The following is a 20,954-nucleotide window of genomic DNA, read 5'->3' as shown; positions in this document are numbered from 1 at the left end:
ATAAATATATTTTAAAATTAAAAAAAAATATATATTATATATATATTATATATATAAATATATTTTATATAATTATTTTATATATATAATATATATATATATATAAATATAAAAATATATTATAATATTATTATATATATATAAATATATAAATATATAATATATATATATAAATAAAAAATTAATATATATATTATATATATAATATATATAATAATATTTATATTAATATATAATAAAAATTTATAATATATATATATATTTATAAATATATAAATATAAATAATAATATATTAAATAAATATATATAAATAATATATATATATAATATATTTTATTAAAAATTTTAAAATTATTTATATAAAATACATATTATATAAAAATAATATACATAAATATATATAAAATTATATATATATATATAATATTTTATATATAATATAATATAAGAACACACACACCCACACACACACAACACACAAAAACACACACACACCACACAACACCACACAACGCGGCACACACACGCCATGCACGCACACCACGCACACAACGACGCACGCGCACGCACGCCACACACGCACACACACCACGCAACACACACACCATTACTCACACACGACACGCGCACCACCCACACCCCAAAACACACATATACACATACACACACACACACACAAATAAACATGTACATTTGCCAAAAAGGGAGCAGCTGTGTGTAAGTCTCCCCTTCCAGCTCCTAGTTTCTCCATCATCAAGACTTGATGCCTCCTCATGGCCACCGGGAAAACTGGGTATTTTGGGGGCCTAGGATGAATATAAAGGGCCTTGGAACAGCAGGGGGCCCTAAGGACAGTCATGTCCCCGGGTGTGAGGGAAGCTTAGTGAGGAAAGGGTTTTCTGCACCAACACTTTAAAACCCTTGCAGGACTGGAACTAACTGAGTATGTCCAAAGTCATTGTAGAGAAACCTAGGAAAATTTTAACCCAAAATTGAGGGTAGCATTCATAGTGGCCGGGCCTCGCTGCTTTATCGTCGCCAAGCTGCGCGACCACCCATGCCAAATACCAGCCCCCCATGCCGTTTCTTCGTAATACTACGAAGATATGTTGATTTAAATTTTTCATTTTTTTTTACAGTTTTCTACTTGCCAAACTTCCTTAAAAAATCGAGCCTGAAGGGCATTTTTGTTGTTATATAGACCCATAGTTGACTTATTCATCTATAGTCCAATAAAAAAGCGTGTGTGGCCATGGATTTAAAAATTGTCGGTTTGTTGAAATTTTTTTTTTTGTTGCATGGTAAAAATGAGAAAGTGTTAGAACCGCTTAATCACATTTTCCTGGAAAAAAAAATAATTTTTTCCCGTGATTGAAAAAAAAAAACTCATGGCAGTCCTGCATACTTTGGGCAGTGCGTTGCCCCCAAGATGGTCCCCCCATCCCATGGCTGTACGTACTGCCCCCCCGTCGGCAATGGGTTAAGTTACTGACTTCAATATTGCTGACAATATTACTATTCTATTTGAGTCTGTGGAAACCCTAGTAGTGGCTCTAGATTCATTAACAATAAAGCGAAGCCCCTGGGTCTAGAGGTCTTCTGGACCAAGACCAAGATACACAATTTTGGGAGCCTGCAAGATGAACCTGTTCAATCAGTACGTGCTTGCAGTGAGGAAGCTTGCTAGGAGACCTTTTTAAATCAGTACAGTTGAGGCCAGAGAGTTTCACATACCTTGGTAGGTATTTCATGATTTGGGGCTGTTAGACAGGAAGTAGTATACGGACTGCACTGGCAGCAGGGGTCATGAACTCTTTCAACAAGAGTATTTGGAGAAGCTGGTACCTGTGCAGAAGGACCAAGCTACGTGTCTTCAACGCCCTGATACTGCTAGTTTTTCTGTATGGTAATGAAACCTGGAAACTATCTTATCTTTGGGAAACTCATTTTGTGTCTTTGAACGGTCCTTTTGTATCATAGAGTACAGGTCTCCATGTGTCCAACCAATGGTTACACCATCAGGCTGGTAACAAAAAGCAGTTCATTGCACAATCTGTGATTGCCAACTCAGGCTATATAGGCACCTGGTTCATTTCCTACAGGATGATCCTGCCCACCTGGCTATCTGTGTCTAGTCTTTGAGACAACCCTGGGTGGAGGAGGCCTGTGGGATGACCTAAGAAATCATGGCTTGAGCAGATTAAGCAAACCTGTCGCAAAGAGCGAGAGATGGGCTGAACCCTTGCCTGGCAGCCCACCATGAGGAGCCCTCATTGGTGGAGGTGAAGGGTAGATGCAGCTATCAGCTGCAGTCATCATTCTTTCCCAATGATGATAATGATGACAAAACACACACACACACACACACACACACACAACACACACAACACACACACACACACACACACACACACACACACAAACACACACACACACACACACAAAAACACAAAACCACACACACACCCACAACACACCACACACCAACCAACACACACCCCACACACACAACACACCCCACACACACAACAATTTAAATTATGGTAGTATAGTCTTATATATATATATATATATATATATAATAATTATATATATAATATAATATATATTTTTATAATATATGTAAATGTTTGTATATATATATATATGTATATACATGTGTCTTTTCTTCAACTTTCAAATTCTTAGATACTTTAATTATCTTTTCCTAATTGTATTTGGTCTCTTTTTATTTCCAATCTATCCATTCCTTTATCTATCAATTCACAGATCTATTATTACTAAGGATTTTCCCCTAACCCCTTACCTCCTCGCCATCGCTGGTACTGGCCCATATGCCGTAGATCTGCTGTTCTTTTGTTATCCTTCTCCCAGGGCGGTGTGTGTTGAACTCATTCTCCAAGTCGTAGTCTGTCACCTCGAACTTCTCTGTCTCATTGTCTGACATGTCTGCAACATGAATGGGGCCTCTGATTGAAGTGTAAGTTTACAAAGGAGAATTTGGAACTTTTTTTTGTGGAGGGGGGGAGGGTAAATTCTTTCACTACACTATTTTCCTTAGGTTTAGTTCCTTTTATTCTTACTCATTTTTGTTCTCTCTCTCTCTCTCTCTCTCTCTCTCTCTCTCTCTCTCTCTCTCTCTCTCTCTCTCTCTCTCTCTCTCTCTACCTCCCTGAAAATTTAATGTCAAATAAGGGAGCCATCTAAGCTTTAACTTACTGGAATAAAAGCATTATTATTATTATTATTATTATTATTATTATTATTGTTGTCCTTTGACAGAACACTAAAAACATGAAAACAGTGATAATTACTTGATTGGATAACTGTTGGCCATCCATCACAGATCACAGTAATTTTCAATTTAATTTCGAAAGAAAATGACCAGCATCATTACACCAAAGAGTCTGATTTTCAGAGCCACTGTATGCATGGAAGTAATATTTGGCTTTCTTTTCATATGCTGGGCTTCTAGACAGTCAAAATATAGAGTAATATACAAAGAGAAATGGAATTATACATTGAATTACTTATTGGTTAATTTTAAAGTACTTATTATTCATCTGTACAAAGTCAAATCATAAGACTAGAAATTTATGAGTTTCACATACACAGATATCTGAACTTAATCCTCTTGTATTCCAGATTTCTTAGAATAAAATTATCAAAATCATTTATCTGCCAGACTGAAAAGCTTGGCTAAGAAAGGAATATATGATGATCATACTGTCTTTGCAACACCATAGTACTTACTGAAATTATCCTGGACTTATTCCTAAAATTTACAAGTCTGTAGTCATAATTTTTTCTGCAAAAGACATTTATATAATAACAAATAGTTTGTGAAACTGAATCTGCATTGTGAATGAACACCATTACTACTGCAGTTCTGTCAGCAACTATCTTGCACACATAACTAGTAATGCAACCCATTCACCAAATAGGGTTCATTTTTCAACAATGACAATTGGGTCTTCCCGGACAATATTTATATCATCAAAAGTCCCAATAGCAGAGGAGGGCATGAAGTAGATCAGGGGAATTACAGGGTAAAACAGGCAGAAATAAGAATAGAGATTAGAAATACATAAAACCAGCACAAAAAATGGTTAAAACAGGCTTATGAAATTTGACAGACGTCTCTGCCATCTTGAAAAGTCTGCAGACCAACATGCCAACTTTTGAAAAACTCTGTGGGATTCAAACCCACCGTTCAGTAAAAATCTATGGGATTTCACATAATCTAGATCCCATAAAATGCATCCTAACCAATAAACCAACCCAATCTTAACCCTGTGGGATTTATACACCACAATTTATATATTCCCTAGCCAGGGGTTTCTGCCCCCTAGACTCCATAGGGCCTCTGCCCCCTGGACCCCCAGGGTAAAACCACATACCTTAATACAGCAAAACACTTTTCTTCACTTCTGTCTATGGTTTCTAATAAGTTTTCTCAGCAACTGGGGCACTTGACTCAGGCTTTGACTGATACTAATGTTTATTTGTTCTGTTTATCTACTGTATGGCTTTAAAAATGACCAGGAATTGACACAACAGTTAAAACAAAACATTTCTCACTTGGGTTTACCGTGGAATGGCGTTGCCTCTCAAATCTCCAAGTGGCAAGATACGCATGCGCAAAAAATCACTGTACACAATAGCAAAAATAATTATCAAAACACGTTAAAAAAAAAGTATAATAGAAATAAAAGAATGCATTAAATACATGAATTCTGAAAAATAAACATTGGCAGTTACTGGTCATCGAAAGGGGACTTAGATAATAATGGGTCGATCTCTCTTCTCCGTCCCATATCTCCTTTATCTTCAATTTATGCACCTTTAGCCATGGATGAAAAGTATCTTAGTATTCATCAAGGTAACCACTCCACACACTTTTTTTTTTTCCTGTAATCCTGATTGTCAAACAGAAAATTTTCCCAAATAGCTACTCTTCAAAGGTTCCATTTTGTTTGCTTTAATGACAGGCCTTTTCTATGAAACCCTATAATTCTACCAACATCTGGAATAAAACTATTGTATCTACAGTAGATATTCAATTATATATATATCAATGTCTAGTCATAATTTAGTCTTGGAGAGTGAGAGGAATCCATCTGTACCAAAAGCATCACGATTGGTAAAGTGAATTATGAAAAAAAAAAACTTTCTGTGGATTTTATAATAAGGTTCTTAAAAAAAATACCCTTTTGTGGAATTTATAAGAGAAAATATCTTTCACGAATTTCCCAAAAGATATAACCTCCGTATTCAGTCATAATCACCATCAAGTTTATGGCACCACCCACAAAAGCTTTAAAATTGCAATTCCACGTTATTTAGACACACAATTGATCAAAATTCAAGAAAGTTAAAAGACCGAAAATCACTCCCTTCTCTCTCGGACGAAATTTAATTCGCCCTATCTTGCTCTTCCTCTCATTTCATCTCCTCTTTCCTTACCCAAGCCTAATTTTCAAACACACTTTAGTCATTTCTATTAAAACCTTACCTGTGTTTCAACCTGAATGGCCTTTAAATGTTTATTTTATTTTACAAACGTTTCCCAAAGACGTTTTTTCGACACAGATGTCAACAAATGTAACAGGAAGCTATATCAGGGTCACGTAACGGTGTATCTATTGCTATTAGATATGTTTTAATTACAAAATATGTTGATTTTTTCAATTTTTTTAGAGCTATTATATCTAGATAAAGAAATCAGTTGCAAAATTAGATAATATTGATGGGGTTTTATTTAATTATAAACATATAAAAACGCCATTACAAGCTCTGTTGTTATGGGTATGGATAGTGCGAGTATGCGAGTAGGCGTGCAAACACCGTAGATTTATACTGCAAGAATAAATAATGATGTTAATGAAAATAAAAATGATAATAATGATAATGATTATGGTAACGGTAATGATAGTGGTGATGATAATACTGATAATTATGATAATACTTGTCATGATAATGATAGTAATAATATTACTAATAGTAATAACAATAATAATAATAATAATAATAATAATAATAATAATAATAATAATAATTATCATAATAATAATAATAATAATAATAATAATAATAATAATAATAATAATAATAATAATAATAAACATAATCATCATAATAATAATAAAAAATCAAATAATAACAATAATAATAATGATGATAATGATAATAATGATAACAATAATAATAATAAATATAGATATAATAATATATAATATAATATATATAATATATATATAATAATAATAATAATAATATAATAATAATAATATAATAATAATAATAATAATAATAATAATAATATAATAATAATATAAATATAAATAATAATAATAATAAAATAATAATATATATAATAATAAATAATAATAATAATAATAATAATAATAATAATAATAATAATAATAATAATAATAATAATAATAATAATAATCAAAACAGAAATAATGCTAACACTAATACTTATCTAGTAATAACAATAATAACACCAATAGCAATAATAATAATAAAAAAAAACAACCATACTACAACATCAACACAAATATGAAAATAATCAATTACCTCTCCTATCCTGTTCACTAAAACCCCTTCGTTAAAAGCTGTTCGCTAAGACCTATTCACAAATTGGGGTTCACTAAGACCTATTCACTATCCTTCGTCCATCGTCTGCCTCGCGTGGAAGTCGGAAAAGGTAAACAAAGATACGGTTCGTCTTTTTGTATTGTTATTTTTTTGCGTATTGTTTAGGGATGTTGGTGTGAAATTGAGAATTTTTTTTTAGATAGTAGGGGTTTTAGTGATGGTGAGAGTGAAGGCGGAACGTAACGAGATTTAGCCTGAATTAACCAAATCGCAGATAATTTAGATGGTGTAGACCCTAACATTAGCGAAACCGAGTGTAAAAATAACCAAATCTGATCAGACAGCCTTACTTTACCTAGTCAAATCAGGCCTAATATAGCTTAACCCCTGTGATCCAGATGAAGTGACCATCACGTCATAAAAAAAGAAAAGAAATTCGCTTGAGGGGCAAGTGACGTGAACATGTCGTTGGGGGTAAACCAGGCTTTGGGGCCGGGGTGACAACGAAATTGCTTATCATGGGTATTTTGGCTGATGCCCGACGTGTGGTGGCAGTGAAGCATCTGGATCCAATGGGTTTATAAAGCGTAGTCTAAATACACTAGCCGAACCAGGCCTACTCTTAATACCTACTATTAATACCTAGCCACTGATGACCTTTGATGCTGACTTGGCTGAAAATTTTCAATAAATGAATAATTATTGTCATGTAATTGTCTTGGCAAGAGTCTCTCTATTACTGCAGCAGAAGCAGATCAAGCTTTCAACATATACTAAGACAGATGTAAGTAACTTGCCTACAAATAAGAAACGAGTCCAAGTTCTATCTTTCTGGAAGTATATGGTGGAGGTTTGTTGGCTTTCGCACGAGTGCAGAAGGTATGGAGGTCATAGCAGAATTACCGAAGAATTACTCAAGCTATACTTCTTACTTTCATAATGCCAGATTACTTGCATGAAAAAGAAAGAGGATGGATCAGATCATCCCTTTCTCATTATCATTATATTATCCTCGTTTAGAAGTGTCATGGAATTATAAAAGGACAATATTCCATTAAGGACATTACAAGCATATCATATATAATCAATATTTCAAGTGCTTATTTACTCAATTTACAGAATATGACTTGAATTTTTTTCTTTATTTTTATTTATTTATTTATCAATTAATTAATTAATTATTATTATCTATTTTATTATTATTTTTTTTAGATCTGATAATATGGCTGGAGTATATGGAGTCCTGCGCACTCTCCAGCGGCAGCAGAGAGACAGCTACAGCATCCTCTTGAGACTGCCGGGAGTATTATCTTCAAGCAGTGTGAATCCAAGAAAAATACTCTCGGTAAGATGTATAGGGTATTAAGCTTTTCATGTGAAGACTTTTTTCAAAATATTTGTGTAGCCAGAATCGAACTTGACTTGTGTATTGCTATGATATTTGTTGATGTCAAACATGAATCCGGGCCAACAGGTACTTTCAGAGTAATTGTGCTTTGCTTCTAAATCCAAGGGATATACTATAGTTATGCTACATATATCATTATTACTAATATTTTGTTTAATTTATATACATGGTATTTATATGTTTTATTTGAATAAAGTCATTAATGTGTCAATAATATATGATACATTATGTAACCTGAGTTAGTGATTCATAATTTTTTTTTTTTTTGAAAACTGTATAACTTTTAATCTTGTCTACTAATGATTTTGTATTTTCAGATTCAGGAAAATAAGTGTAGTAAGCCACAGCTTGTATTACTTGCGCGAAATTACAGTAATGAAGTACAGAAACCTAATGATGCAAAAGGCGAAGTCAGTAATGAGTAAGTTAACATAGTTTTACTCTTTTTAAAGACTGCATGAAAGAGAATACTCTTTAATGTGGGTCACTGTGGCATAACACTGAGAAAATCAACACACTTTATACTATTTAGAAAGTCTTCATTCATCCATACTTTTACATGATGATGTAACACACAAAAATTTACTCTCCCTAGGGTTGACATCGGTCCAGGAACTTGGCAGGAAATCTACCGAGGTATTTTGTCAACTCAGATTCGCATGGTTAAGACCTTTTCTCTCTCAACAACTATGGTGGGTCTCATGATGCAGCCCATGCTTGTGCAGGTGAGATGGTTTAAAGTGATACATATTTTAGACAGGTGGATTATGATAGTTTTTATGAAGGTTTTATTATTTTTTTATTAATTTTTACTTACTTTGTATTGTAAGGCATTATTGAAGCAGTAACATGAAGCACATCATTTTTCTTCTATGATAAAACACCTTTGTTGTTCTTCTTTATAATATATTTTGTAGTGCATGTTGGAAAAATTTGTAAAGTTAATAACTATTGAAACAAAACCATATAGGTTAGTCATTTCCCATGTTTCATTAATCTTTTCTTTGCAGGCAGTAGGGTAAATTGATAGATAAATGAAGTGTTTTTTATTCTATATATATATATATATATATATATATATATATATATATATATATATATATATGTAATATATATATGTATATATATTATATATATATATATATATATATATATATATATATATATATATATATATATATATATACATATATATACATATATATACATATATATACATATAATATACATATATATATAATATATATACATTATATACATATATATATATATATATACATATATACATATATATAGTATATATATAATACATATAATATATATATATATTATATATATATATATATATATATATATATATATATATATATATATATATATATATTCAGGAACATGTCCATTGAAAAATGTACTTTCTTAGCCATGGGGCAATGCCACAGAATAGACAGTTGCTTTCCAGCCCAAATTTGACTCTATCTGATACCAGTATTCACTCCCTACTGAGTCATCTGGTAGGGGCTGGCTATGTGCAAAATCCAAAAGCTTGCAATGATAAAGCCTTCACTTTAACCCTGAGTCACCCTGAGCTATGCCATCTCAAAATAAGCATGTTAGGAAAGTAAAAGTTGGTATGACCCTGTTCTGTGACAAGATCAAACATGTGTATCTAACAGGAGAACAAAAAGAATTTTTGCATACAATTATATCAAAAACAATTAAGACACAGAACTGGCTAATGTTTGGCACATTAGCCTACTGATGATAAGCACCCTAATTAATTAATCTTATATATATATATATATATATATATATATATATATATATATATATATATATATATATATAAGATTAATTAATTAGGGTGCTTATCATCAGTAGGCTAATGTGCCAAACATTAGCCAGTTCTGTGTCTTAATTGTTTTTGATATAACTTGTATGCAAAATATTCTTTTTGTTCTCCTGTTAGATACACATGTTTGATCTTGTCACAGAACAGGGTCATACCAACTTTTACTTTCCTAACATGCTTATTTTGAGATGGCATAGCTCAGGGTGACTCAGGGTTAAAGTGAAGGCTTTATCATTGCAAGCTTTTGGATTTTGCACATAGCCAGCCCCTACCAGATGACTCAGTAGGGAGTGAATACTGGTATCAGATAGAGTCAAATTTGGGCTGGAAAGCAACTGTCTATTCTGTGGCATTGCCCCATGGCTAAGAAAGTACATTTTTCAATGGACATGTTCCTGAATGCCCCCTTGGATTTGGAACTAACTTTTGTATTTTGAGTTTGCTTTGTGCCACATGTACAAGCCTTCCACTCCCTGCAGAAAGCAACGGAGACGAGCTTCGGCATTGTGATGGCAATGGGATCCTTCATCGGCTTCTTCACCTTTGTGACGCCCTTCCTCATCCACTGGATCACCAAGAAGTACGTGACGCGACTGGAGTACGACCACGAGAAGGACCTCTACTCTGCCACCACGCTTTCCTTCTTCCTACGGGAGAAAAAGGTTGGTTTGCTGGATGGTTTGTGCAGAGACGGGTGTATGTTTGGGCAAGAATTTTTTTCTTTTTCTTTTTCTTTTCTTTCTTTTTCTTATTAAAAACAAAATTGTTTTCTTTTTTTCTTTTCTTTTATTTTGTTTTTTTCTGTAAAATGTTTGATGTTTCATTTGTATGTAAAGTGGTGGGTTGTCTGTGCTAGTGCATTAAAAAAAAGAAAGGAAAAAAAAAAAAAAAAAAAAAAAAAAAAAAAAAAAAAAAAAAAAAAAAAAATATATATATATATATATATATATATATATATATATATATATATATATATATATATATATATGTATATATATTATATATATGTATATATATATTAATATATGTATATATATATATATATATAATATATATATATATATATATAATATATATATTATATATATTATATAGTATATATTTTATATTATATTATATATATTATTATTATTATATATTGTATATATTATATATATTATATATATAATATGTATAATATATGTATATATATATGTATATAGTATATATATGTATATATATGTATTATATGATATATATATATGTATATTATTATGTAATATTATATATGATATATGATATATATTATATATATATATATATATATATATATATATATATATATATATATATATTATATTATATATATATATATATATATTATGGTATATTTGTGGGGGACAAGAAAGTTTTCTTATTTCTCATATATATATTTTGTGAGCTGAAGTAGTTTTGATTTTTTGTATGTTGAGTTTGCTGAAAGCAGAATTTCTTGTTCTGCTGTATTTTCTGTTAGTAGGCTTTTAAAATTGAGGTTATGGAGAAAAATACCTCACTTTTACATTACTGGAATACTTTAGTAAGTGCATTTTAAATTCTAAATATCTTATTTGGTCTTCCCACCTGTAGCAGTTTAAACTGAGAGTTCCTTGGAGTTTTGTGTTTGTCAGCTAGAGCAGCTCTGCGTTGTTGCTAGCTATGCATTTTGCTTTCTGACTGTTTTCATTTGTATTATTACATGTGGCTATATTGTGTTTTTGTTTGTTTTTATGTCTATGTCTTTTTCTATTTTCTATTATGAAAGTCTAAATTTATGTGTATGTATATTTATACTGGTGCCTCAAAACATTTTGTGAATAAGCAGAATGAATGGGATCTATTTACAGTTTTGATGATATTCAGTATTTAGCATTGTGTTTCATGCATTTCTGATTATTTGTTTTGAGCATTGAAGACATCAGTTTCATGTTCTCTGTTAAATGTAATATAAAACCCACTATTTTATGTATCCAGTTTCATGATACATTTGTATATCCAATCCCCAGATCCACTTCAAGGTCCAGGACATACACGTGCCACCCGTCCCAGGAATGTTCACCACCTTCCTGGCCAAGAACACACCGCTCTTTGTCGACCCCAAGATGTTCTCAGACCTCGAGCACTTCGGCAGGATCATGGGGTACGACAAGCCCATTGACTTCAAGCTCGGCAAGCAGGAGGAGGAGAGCTAAGAGTGGAATGACGGAAGGAGGTTTTGTTTAGGGTAGGATTTGTGAAATTACAGAAGATGATGGGGGCCTTTGTATATTACTGTTATTGCTTTTATCATCATCTTTGCTGAGGTCTTTGTGTCAATAGCATATGTATATTTTTTTGTAAAAAAAAAATCAGATTTCATTCTTATGCAGGTGTTAGGGCAGTGTGAGAAGTTCCCTACCATGTGTATGATATATGATTATTGTAAAATATTAAAGTGGCAATGAGTTTTTTTTTATTATTACCCTTTCTATCTCTCATGATTTTTGCTTTTTGAAAGATACATTTTTTGTCAGACTTCCGTGATTATAGTGTATAATACTTTATTTCTCCATGAAATTAACTGTTTTCAGATTGAATGTATTTGCTTACTTGTTATGGTATTATTCCTCATTTTCTGTAGCTCTAAATATAAAGCCATGTACTGTTTTATAAAATATAGAGTGAGGCAGAGGTATGATACAGTGAACACAGAGAAAAATATGTTTTGAAAATACACAGGAATGGAGATGGTAAACTATCATACAGTTATCTATGAAGATACTAAATGATGTGAACTATCATATGGTTAACCTTTTTCATGTACCTTGGAATAGATACAAATAGTCTTGGAATAGATACAAATAGTAAGTATGCTGTAGCTTTTGTAAGACCAAGAATTTTCTGTTTATTGTTTGTGATTGAAAAAAAAAAACTGTGAACTTGCCATATTGCATTTCTTTGCAGTTATCCAGTTTTCTCAAGCAATCAAAATTCTCAGTTAGGTTTCCTACAAATTTATAGGTTGTCAAATTTTGAGTTTGGTAACATTCACATGATTATTCTGTGCTTAGATTAGTGAAATAGAAGGGAAAGTTATTGATAACTCATGACTCTTATGACACATTTATTTTTTAAATATTAACTTTTTTTCTTTCTTTCTTTTTTCTTTGGTGTTTTGAACTTTTATTGTATATTGTATTGTGGTTGGTTTATGAAATTTGTTGCCAGGATCCAAAGTTTTAGAATTCATAGTTTTGATGCTAGTATATTGTTATATATTAACTTTATCAGTCCCTATTCCATTTCTTGGAAACATATTCAGGAAAGTTTATAAGAGAAGGAAGGTTTACAAAGAACAAGAAGAAAAAAATGCTATTGAAAAACATACCCCTTTTCTAAAGTTTAAAGATTACAAAAAAGAAAATCTAAGTTATTGGAAATTATATGTTACACCAAATGATTTAATGAAGTTTGAGCTAAGTGATAAAAAGCAGTCAATAAATGGCGAGACCCTAGGGTGTATTGAGTTGAATTTATTCTTTTGTTAGAGATTTATATGTAACAAATGTGTAAAGCCTTTCATGGGAATACATATCACATTACTTAGTACATTAGTTCATTTTGTTGAGAAATTATGAAAGTTGTCAGTTCAGGTTTTAAAATTAAATACATAAATGTTCCTGTTATCTTTTCCATGTTATATACTCAAAAAAATGCATTTTTGATACACAGATTACAGTACAATGTTCATAATCATATTTGTTTATATTACTTATTATTAACATGTAAAAGGTAACAATATTTTGATTATAATTCATTCTTTTTGAAGATTATCATTAGATATATGTTCTTTACATATGCATTGTACAGATCACTTGTTAAGGTAGATGTGGATTTCATTGGTATTCATTCATGATACAATTTTTTTGCGATTCATGGAATGGTTATTCACAATTAATTCAAAAATTACTTATTTATCAATTGCTTTGTTTTACTTTGCTGGGTTTTATAATATTTTGTGCTTTAGGTATAAAGGGGAATGAAAGACCGAAAACATTATGTGATTTATTATTATTTTTATATATATACATCATGCACTATTTACAAACTTAAACTTATAGTTATATGAACTTGAGCAGCAATGAAATCCATTGCAGAAAATATATTAAGATATTTACACTGGGTATATGTAAAGTGGATAATAATAAAAAAAAGGAGTTAGTACAACTCGAACAATTAAAATTTATGCAAATTGAAGCTTGACTTAAATAAAGTTTGAAATTTTCTTTAGACATTTTTAATACTATTGATAAATGCGATTAATTCTGGCAGAAAATGCATGGGACTATGATAAGGTAATACTGAATTGGTAGTTATGAATTTAATTACTAGATTATATCAATGGCACTGAAAACTGATTTATATATTAATTTTTTTTATATAATTTTATGAAAGAAGTTTGTGACCAAGAATCCAGTGACTTTTTTTAACATGTGCAATACAATAAAGTGTGCAAGGGGTCAGATGTACAATAACTTATGCTGTACACGCTCTACATGTACAATGTATAATGGCGTTGATGACGAAATAATTATTTTACATTTCATCCTGCTGTGAACTGACTAAAAGTTCATTATATACAAACATTATAATCAGTTGTGCACTTTTACATTTATGAAAGTATATATATGTATAATGATTTATGCATATATATATATATATATATATGTATATACATGACGTTATAAAATGCTAATTCATTTACAATCCATGTTACCGATAAGTTATTGATTCTAAAAAAGCTAAAAGAACCCATTCAAAACAGACAATACAAAATACAGTACAAAATAATAGAAAAAAGACACAGGAGATATGTAAACATTCATTAATATGATAAAACGCGTCATGGAATTGTTTATAACACATATATTATAAAGAAAAGAAGTTAGTATTTTCATGTACAATATTTTGGCAGGACGAAAAAAAAAGAAAAAAAAAGAACATACACGGACACTTCTTATTCCTATTACTCTTAATTATTATCGTTTTGTTTTCTTAAAATGAATCTTGATCAAAACTCGTGTTGAAGGCCCTCTGGAGCGAGAGACCAGGTTCCATTGTTGAATCGATAAATTCCTCGGCAAGTTCCCTGTCCAGTCCGGTGTAAGTCCTCTCGATCTGTTCATCTGTGAGTTCCTTGCTTTTCCTCTTCCTCTCCTTCTTCTTCTTCTTCTCCTCCTCCTTTTGCTTATTCTTGCCATCCTTGCGTTTCTTGCTGCTCTCCTTCTTCTTGTGTTTGCGGGTTTGTTGCAGATCCTGGAATAGGAATGGGTTTTTAAAAATGAGGGGAATTGTGATCATCATATGTATTAGGGGTTAATTATGAAAAGATGAATAGTATGCATTGAAGTTTGTGCCCCATTAGTATTAATAGTATTAGTAGTAATAGTAGTAGTAGTAGTGGTAATAGGAGTAGGATTAGTAGTATTAGTAGTAATATTAGTAGTAATAGTAGTAGTAATAGTTGTAACAGTAGTAGTAGTAGTAATAGTAATATAGTAATAATAGTAGTAGTAATAGCAATAGTAGTAGTAATAGTTATAGTAGTAATAGTAGTAGTAGTAATAGTAATAGTAGTAATCATTTATTGCAGAGAGCTGTGCCTCATCCCGTATTGTAGTAGTAGTAGTAGTAGTAGTAGTAGTAGTAGTAGTAGTAGTAGTAGTAGTAGTAGTAGTAGTGTTATCGTTGTAGTTTCATAATCATTATAAACATCATCTTAATTAGTCTTACTAATCTTATCATTATTATTCTTACTATTACAATGTTAAAATTATTATTCTTACTGCTATAGTGTTATCATGATTATTCCGACTACTATAATGTTATAATTATTATTCTTACCACAATGATCATTATTATCCTCCTTGTTGCTATCGTGACCCCGTGATAATCAGGAAAAAAGGTAAATAAAATAGAATAAAATAAAATAAAAGTAATAATAGATAATTCGCTTTAGACGCCCATCGCACTCACCTGATCCGTCGGGTAGTAAGGTATCATGGGCGTGACCAGGTGTGGGTAGTAGAGCGAAGGGTGGGCGGCGTGGGCTGGGAAATGTTGAGGCAGCTGGTGTGGGTGGATGGGTGGGTGTTGTGGGTGGGCGTGGGGGTGCGGATGTGGGTGAGGGTGGGCGTGAGGATGAGGGAGAGGAAGAGAGTGAGGGTGTGGGTGCATCTGGTGGTGTGGCTGATGGAGGTGCGGCGCCATGTTGAGTTTGGCGCCGTGTTGCGAGTGCGAGAAGGCGGAGGGCACGTGTTCGGACGTCTGGGCGGCCGGGGCGTGCTTGTGCCTGTAGGGGACGCCCACGGCCGCGGTGGACGACGTGGGCGGCAGCGATTTGGAGCCGTGGAGGGACGGGAGGGACGACGGCTTGAGGATCGAAGGCACCGAAGGAGGGGCGACCCGCGTGCTGTTGGTCTGCCCCGACGAAGAGCCGCTAGAGGGCAGGACGCGGTGGGAGGACGCCGAGGGGAGGGAGGACGAGGCTCCCGAAGGGCCCGAGGAGGACTTGCGGGGCGTGGCGGAGGAGGAGGACGAGTCGGAGGACAGAGGCACGAACTGCGACACGGACGAGACGCCTCGAGGGGGACCCTGAGAGGAGCCCTGGGGGGGGAGGAGGATCGGGTTAGTAGTGGGCAAAGAGAGAAATAAAAATGAAGAATCGCGTTAAATCTTAAATTCAAATCGTATATATATATATATATATATATATATATATATATAAATGAAATGTAATTTTTCATGTACAAACAAGTATATTTTATGAAGCGACGAATGTTATTATTAATATAAAATACTTAAAATAAATTCTATATTTCATACCATATTTTTTTTAGGTAAAATGACTATAACATTATACACAGAAAGAAGGAGGGGGAGGAGAAGAAGAAGAAGAAGAAAGAGGAGGAGGAGGAGGAGGAGGAGAAGAAGAAGAAGAAGAAGAAGAAGAAGAAGAAGAAGAAGAAGAAGAAGAAGGAGGAGGAGGAGAAGGAGAAGGAGAAAGAGAAGAAGAAGATAATGATGGTGAAGAAAATGAAATGAATAAAAAAGGAAAACAACAAAAGAAAGAGGGAAAAAATGGAGGAGAGAGAAAAAAAGAAAGAAAGAAGTGATGATGAAATTAAGAAAAAAAGGAAAAAGAACAAGAACAAGAAGAAAACAAGTAGAACAAGAAGAAGATACAAACGAAGGAGGGAGAAAAGAAATCTATAAGCCTACAGTTCATCCATATTTCCTGAAACTGAAATCACGAGCCAAAATTTAGGATTTCTACCAAATTTCAGGAAGTGAAAACGGGCGTAAAACAAATCGCCGGCGGCTCTTACAGTGCCGATGAAAGTTCCAAGTTTTAACGAAAAAAAAGGAGCAGAAGAAACACATGATAAAGTGAACGGAAGTAGGTAAAAGAAGCTATAAACAGACAGACACATAAAAAAGGAAATACAGGGGAAAGTTTAGTCGGTGTCATTAGCTGGGAAGGAAGGTATTTTTATTGACTTTTCGGAAAGAATCGGCAATAAAGTTTTATTTGTGTGATATGAAATTCTAAAACACCATTCAAGAAATACAACTTCATTATAATAAAAGAGACAAATACCGAAAACTAAACTCATATATAAAAACGCTGAAAATCCGGAAATATTCACAATCATAATTCTGAAAAGTCATTTAGTCATCAACAATTACATTTAGCGAACGAATGAAACAAAGTGAACATTCTAAACGCAATAAAAGACAATATTCATAATCAATCATATTTTTTTTCGTCGCTTGAATAAACCACGTCATCATTCTTTCCTATTCGCATTCACTTTTATAATGAACAGTGTACAAAAAAAAAATCTTCCCTGAAAACCAAGTCATTAAAGGAAAGAGAGAGAGAGACAGAGAGAGAGCGAGAGAGAGAGAGAGAGAGAGAGAGAGAGAGAGAGAGAGAGAGAGAGAGAGAGAGAGAGAGAGAGAGAGAGAGAGAGAGAGAGATAAAAAACTTCTATTTTGGCCATTGTTGTGTTGTGGGAAAGTTCGCTTTGCTATTAATAATGATTTAATGAGACGAGTTGGGGCTACCGCGTCCCGGCACGAGAATTTTATCCAAAAAGGAAGAGGAAAAAGAGGAGGGAAAGATGGGGGAAAGGAAGTAGAAATGAGGAAGAGAGGGAGTGAGGGGAAAGGAGAGGGGAAAGAAGGAAGAAATGGAGGGGGGAGAGAGAGAGGGAAAGGGAGAGAGAAGAGGGATAAGGAAATGGGGGAAAGAGAGAGAGACAGAGAGAAGGGATAGATAGATAAACAGATAGACAGATAGAAAGATAGATAGATAGACAGATAGATAGATAGATAGATAGATAGATAGAGAGAGAGAGAGAGAGAGAGAGAGAGAGAAGAGAGAGAGAGAGAGAGAGAGAGAGAGAGAGAGAGAGAGAGAGAGAGAGAGAGAGAGAGAGAGAGAGAGAGAAGAGAAGAGAAGAGGAAAGAGAGAGAGAGAGAAAGAGAAAGAGAGAGAGAAGAGAGAGAGAGAGAGAGAGAGAGAGAGAGAGAGAGAGAGAGAGAGAGAGAGAGAGAGAGAGAGAGAGAGAGAGAGAGAGAGAGAGAGAGAGAGAGAGAGAAAGAGAAAGGAGAGAGAAATCACGGGGCTATGTAACGGGAACAAACACAGTCTGGGAAAATTGCAGTATACGGTTTACTGACTTTGTGTAACCCCCCCCCCCCCCGTCATCTCTCTCTCTTTCCCACTCACCTCTCTCTCTCTCTCTCTCTCTCTCTCTCTCTCTCTCTCTCTCTCTCTCTCTCTCTCTCCCTTTCCCACTCTCTCTCTCTCTCTCTCTCTCTCTCTCTCTTTCTGTCTGTCTTTCTGTCTGTCTGTCTGTCTGTCTGTCAGCCTGCCTGTCTGTCTGTCTGCCTGTCTCTCTGCCTGTCTGTCGGTCTGTTTGCCTGTCTGTATGTCTGTCTGCCTGTCTGTTTGCCTGTCTGTATGTGTCTGTCTGCCTGTCTGTCTGTCTGTCTGTCTGCCTGTCTGTTGGTTTGTCTGTCTGACTGTCGGTCTGTCTATTTGTCTGTCTGCCTGTCTATCGATCTGTCTCTCTGTCTGTCTGTCTGTGTGTCTTCCTGCCTGCCTGTCTGTCTGTCTCTAATACAGAACCCACCACCAAAAAAAGAAAAAAAAAGAAAAAAAAAACATAATAGTTATATATATATATATATATATATATATATAGATATATATATATATATATGTATATATATATATATATATATATATATATATATATATATTATATATATATATATATATATATATAAACATGCATACAGAAACAGAAACAATCCAAACGAAAATAGATCAAGCCCCGAGCGCGCACTCACGATGGGGAAGATGGTCTTCTGCTGCCCGAGCCAGCGGTACAGCCTCTCCTTGCGGTTGTGCCCTTCGGAGAGGCCCTGCGTCGTGTCCTCGCCCTTCGAGTACAGACCGCAGGCTTCCCTGGCACTGATGGCGGCGCAGGCGAGGCTGACGAGACAGTCTAGGACGCCCAAGAGGACGAGGGCGCCGGAAACCAGGACGGCGGGGCGGCGGAGGAACACCTCGCCGAGGACCGTCACCTCCTCCTGCGTCTCCTGCGGGAGGGGGGGGAGAGGGGGGTTAGAGGGCGCGGGGTCTATTATTATTATTTTTATTATTATTATTATTATTATTATTATTATTATTATTATTATTATTATTATTATTATTATTATTATTATTATTATTATTATTACTATTATTTTTATTGTCATTATGATCATTAGTCTTATTATCATCATTATGATTATCATTATCACCAGATATTCAGATATATTATCAACGTTTTGTCACTGCCAGTGAATATCGATAGTATTAATGTATCTAATTTTACACAAGAATTGATGATTGTGTGGAAAATTACAGTAATAGAGAAAGATGGAAGGAGAGAGAAAAGGAGAAGGGAGAGAGAGAGCGAGAGAGAGAAAGAGAGGGAGAGAGAGGGAGAGAGGGAGGGAAGGAGAGAGAGAGAGAGAGAGAGAGAGAGAGAGAGAGAGAGAGAGAGAGAGAGAGAGAGAGAGAGAGAGAGAGAAAGGGAACGAGAGAGAGAGAGAGATAAAGAGAAAGAGAAAGGGAAATAATGATGATGATGATCGTGAATGGGAAAACCAGATTACAGGTCTCATTAAATAATCGTGGACCCAAATCAGTGGTCAAGGCAAACCGGAATTATATCGAGAAACATGAAATACCTCCGTCTCTCCACAAAACACAAAAAAGAAAAAAGAAAAAACTAAATATAACAAAAATAAGGGGAAAAATCGAATAAAAAACTGTGAATGCAATACAAAGTGTTTATATATATATATTTTTTTTTAATTAGTAATCGCTTTTTAATCGTTACTTGTCATCATCATCATCATCATCATCAGCCTCATCCTCATCATCAATCATCATCACCATCATCATCATCATCATTATCATCATCATCACTATCATCATCATCATCATCAATCATCATCATCATCATCATCATCACTATCATCATCATCATCACCATCATCATCATCATCATCATCATCATCAAAAGTTGTTCCTTCCATAAAAAAAAAGAAAAATCAAAAGAAAAAATGAAAAAAACAAAACAAAAAAACAACAACGACATCAATAAAAACAAACGAAAATAATAAATGAAAACAAAAACGAAAAGGAGAAACAGAGAAAAAAATAAAATAAAATAAACTCATCATAAATTATGCATGAGTGGAAAAAGGAATTGCAAAGTAAGCGTGACGAGCAGTTAGTATTGCACACACACGCACGTCTATGTTCATGCAACATTTGCAACGTAAGCCAGATGGTAATGAGGGAGTGGTAGCCTTAAGGAATCAACTTTGCAACATCAGCTGTCCTGTGCCCATGGGGGGGGAATGGGTGGGGGAGGTATTTTTTCGTAGCGAAGGAAGGAAGGATAGATGGGTAGGAGAGAGAGAGAGATAGAGAGAGAGAAAGAGAGAGAGGGCAAGAGAGAGAGGGA

At 33.8% G+C, this 20,954-nt stretch overlaps 3 protein-coding genes across 3 annotated transcripts in view; 1 reads left to right on the top strand and 2 right to left on the bottom strand.

The window, feature by feature from the left end:
* LOC119568361 (tuftelin-interacting protein 11-like) overlaps positions 1 to 5,620 on the bottom strand; it is a 19,907-nt gene extending 14,287 nt beyond the window's left edge. Inside the window, exons 1-2 of the mRNA XM_037916822.1 lie at positions 5,517 to 5,620; positions 2,808 to 2,950 (exon numbers count right to left, since the gene is read on the bottom strand). Coding sequence (XP_037772750.1) covers positions 2,808 to 2,948 — 141 coding nt within the window. The 5' untranslated portion in view covers positions 2,949 to 2,950; positions 5,517 to 5,620. The remainder of the gene's footprint in view (positions 1 to 2,807; positions 2,951 to 5,516) is intronic.
* A 1,075-nt stretch (positions 5,621 to 6,695) lies between these two features.
* Positions 6,696 to 12,330, top strand: LOC119568411 (transmembrane protein 70 homolog, mitochondrial-like). The gene is made up of 6 exons (XM_037916925.1): positions 6,696 to 6,713; positions 7,817 to 7,949; positions 8,330 to 8,433; positions 8,608 to 8,737; positions 10,341 to 10,523; positions 11,886 to 12,330. Exons 2-6 carry the CDS (start codon positions 7,827 to 7,829, stop codon positions 12,069 to 12,071), a joined length of 726 nt encoding a protein of 241 aa, XP_037772853.1. The 5' UTR covers positions 6,696 to 6,713; positions 7,817 to 7,826; the 3' UTR covers positions 12,072 to 12,330.
* Positions 12,331 to 13,753: 1,423 nt separating this feature from the next.
* The window catches only part of LOC119568326 (cyclic AMP-responsive element-binding protein 5-like), a 24,528-nt gene continuing 17,327 nt past the window's right edge, over positions 13,754 to 20,954 (bottom strand). Inside the window, exons 3-5 of the mRNA XM_037916781.1 lie at positions 19,282 to 19,533; positions 15,895 to 16,524; positions 13,754 to 15,174 (exon numbers count right to left, since the gene is read on the bottom strand). Coding sequence (XP_037772709.1) covers positions 14,914 to 15,174; positions 15,895 to 16,524; positions 19,282 to 19,533 — 1,143 coding nt within the window. The 3' untranslated portion in view covers positions 13,754 to 14,913. The remainder of the gene's footprint in view (positions 15,175 to 15,894; positions 16,525 to 19,281; positions 19,534 to 20,954) is intronic.

Source organism: Penaeus monodon, chromosome 43 (genome assembly GCF_015228065.2).
Source record: "Penaeus monodon isolate SGIC_2016 chromosome 43, NSTDA_Pmon_1, whole genome shotgun sequence".
Taxonomy (NCBI): domain Eukaryota; kingdom Metazoa; phylum Arthropoda; class Malacostraca; order Decapoda; family Penaeidae; genus Penaeus; species Penaeus monodon.
This window is presented reverse-complemented; position numbering and strand designations above follow the sequence as displayed.

Coding starts and splice junctions, on each gene's coding strand:
- LOC119568411 (XM_037916925.1), top strand. CDS start 7,827: ATGGCTGGAGTATATGGAGTCCTGCGCACTCTCCAGCGGCAGCAGAGA. Junction 7,950..8,329: donor ATCCAAGAAAAATACTCTCG/GTAAGATGTATA, acceptor TTGTATTTTCAG/ATTCAGGAAAATAAGTGTAG. Junction 8,434..8,607: donor AAAGGCGAAGTCAGTAATGA/GTAAGTTAACAT, acceptor TACTCTCCCTAG/GGTTGACATCGGTCCAGGAA.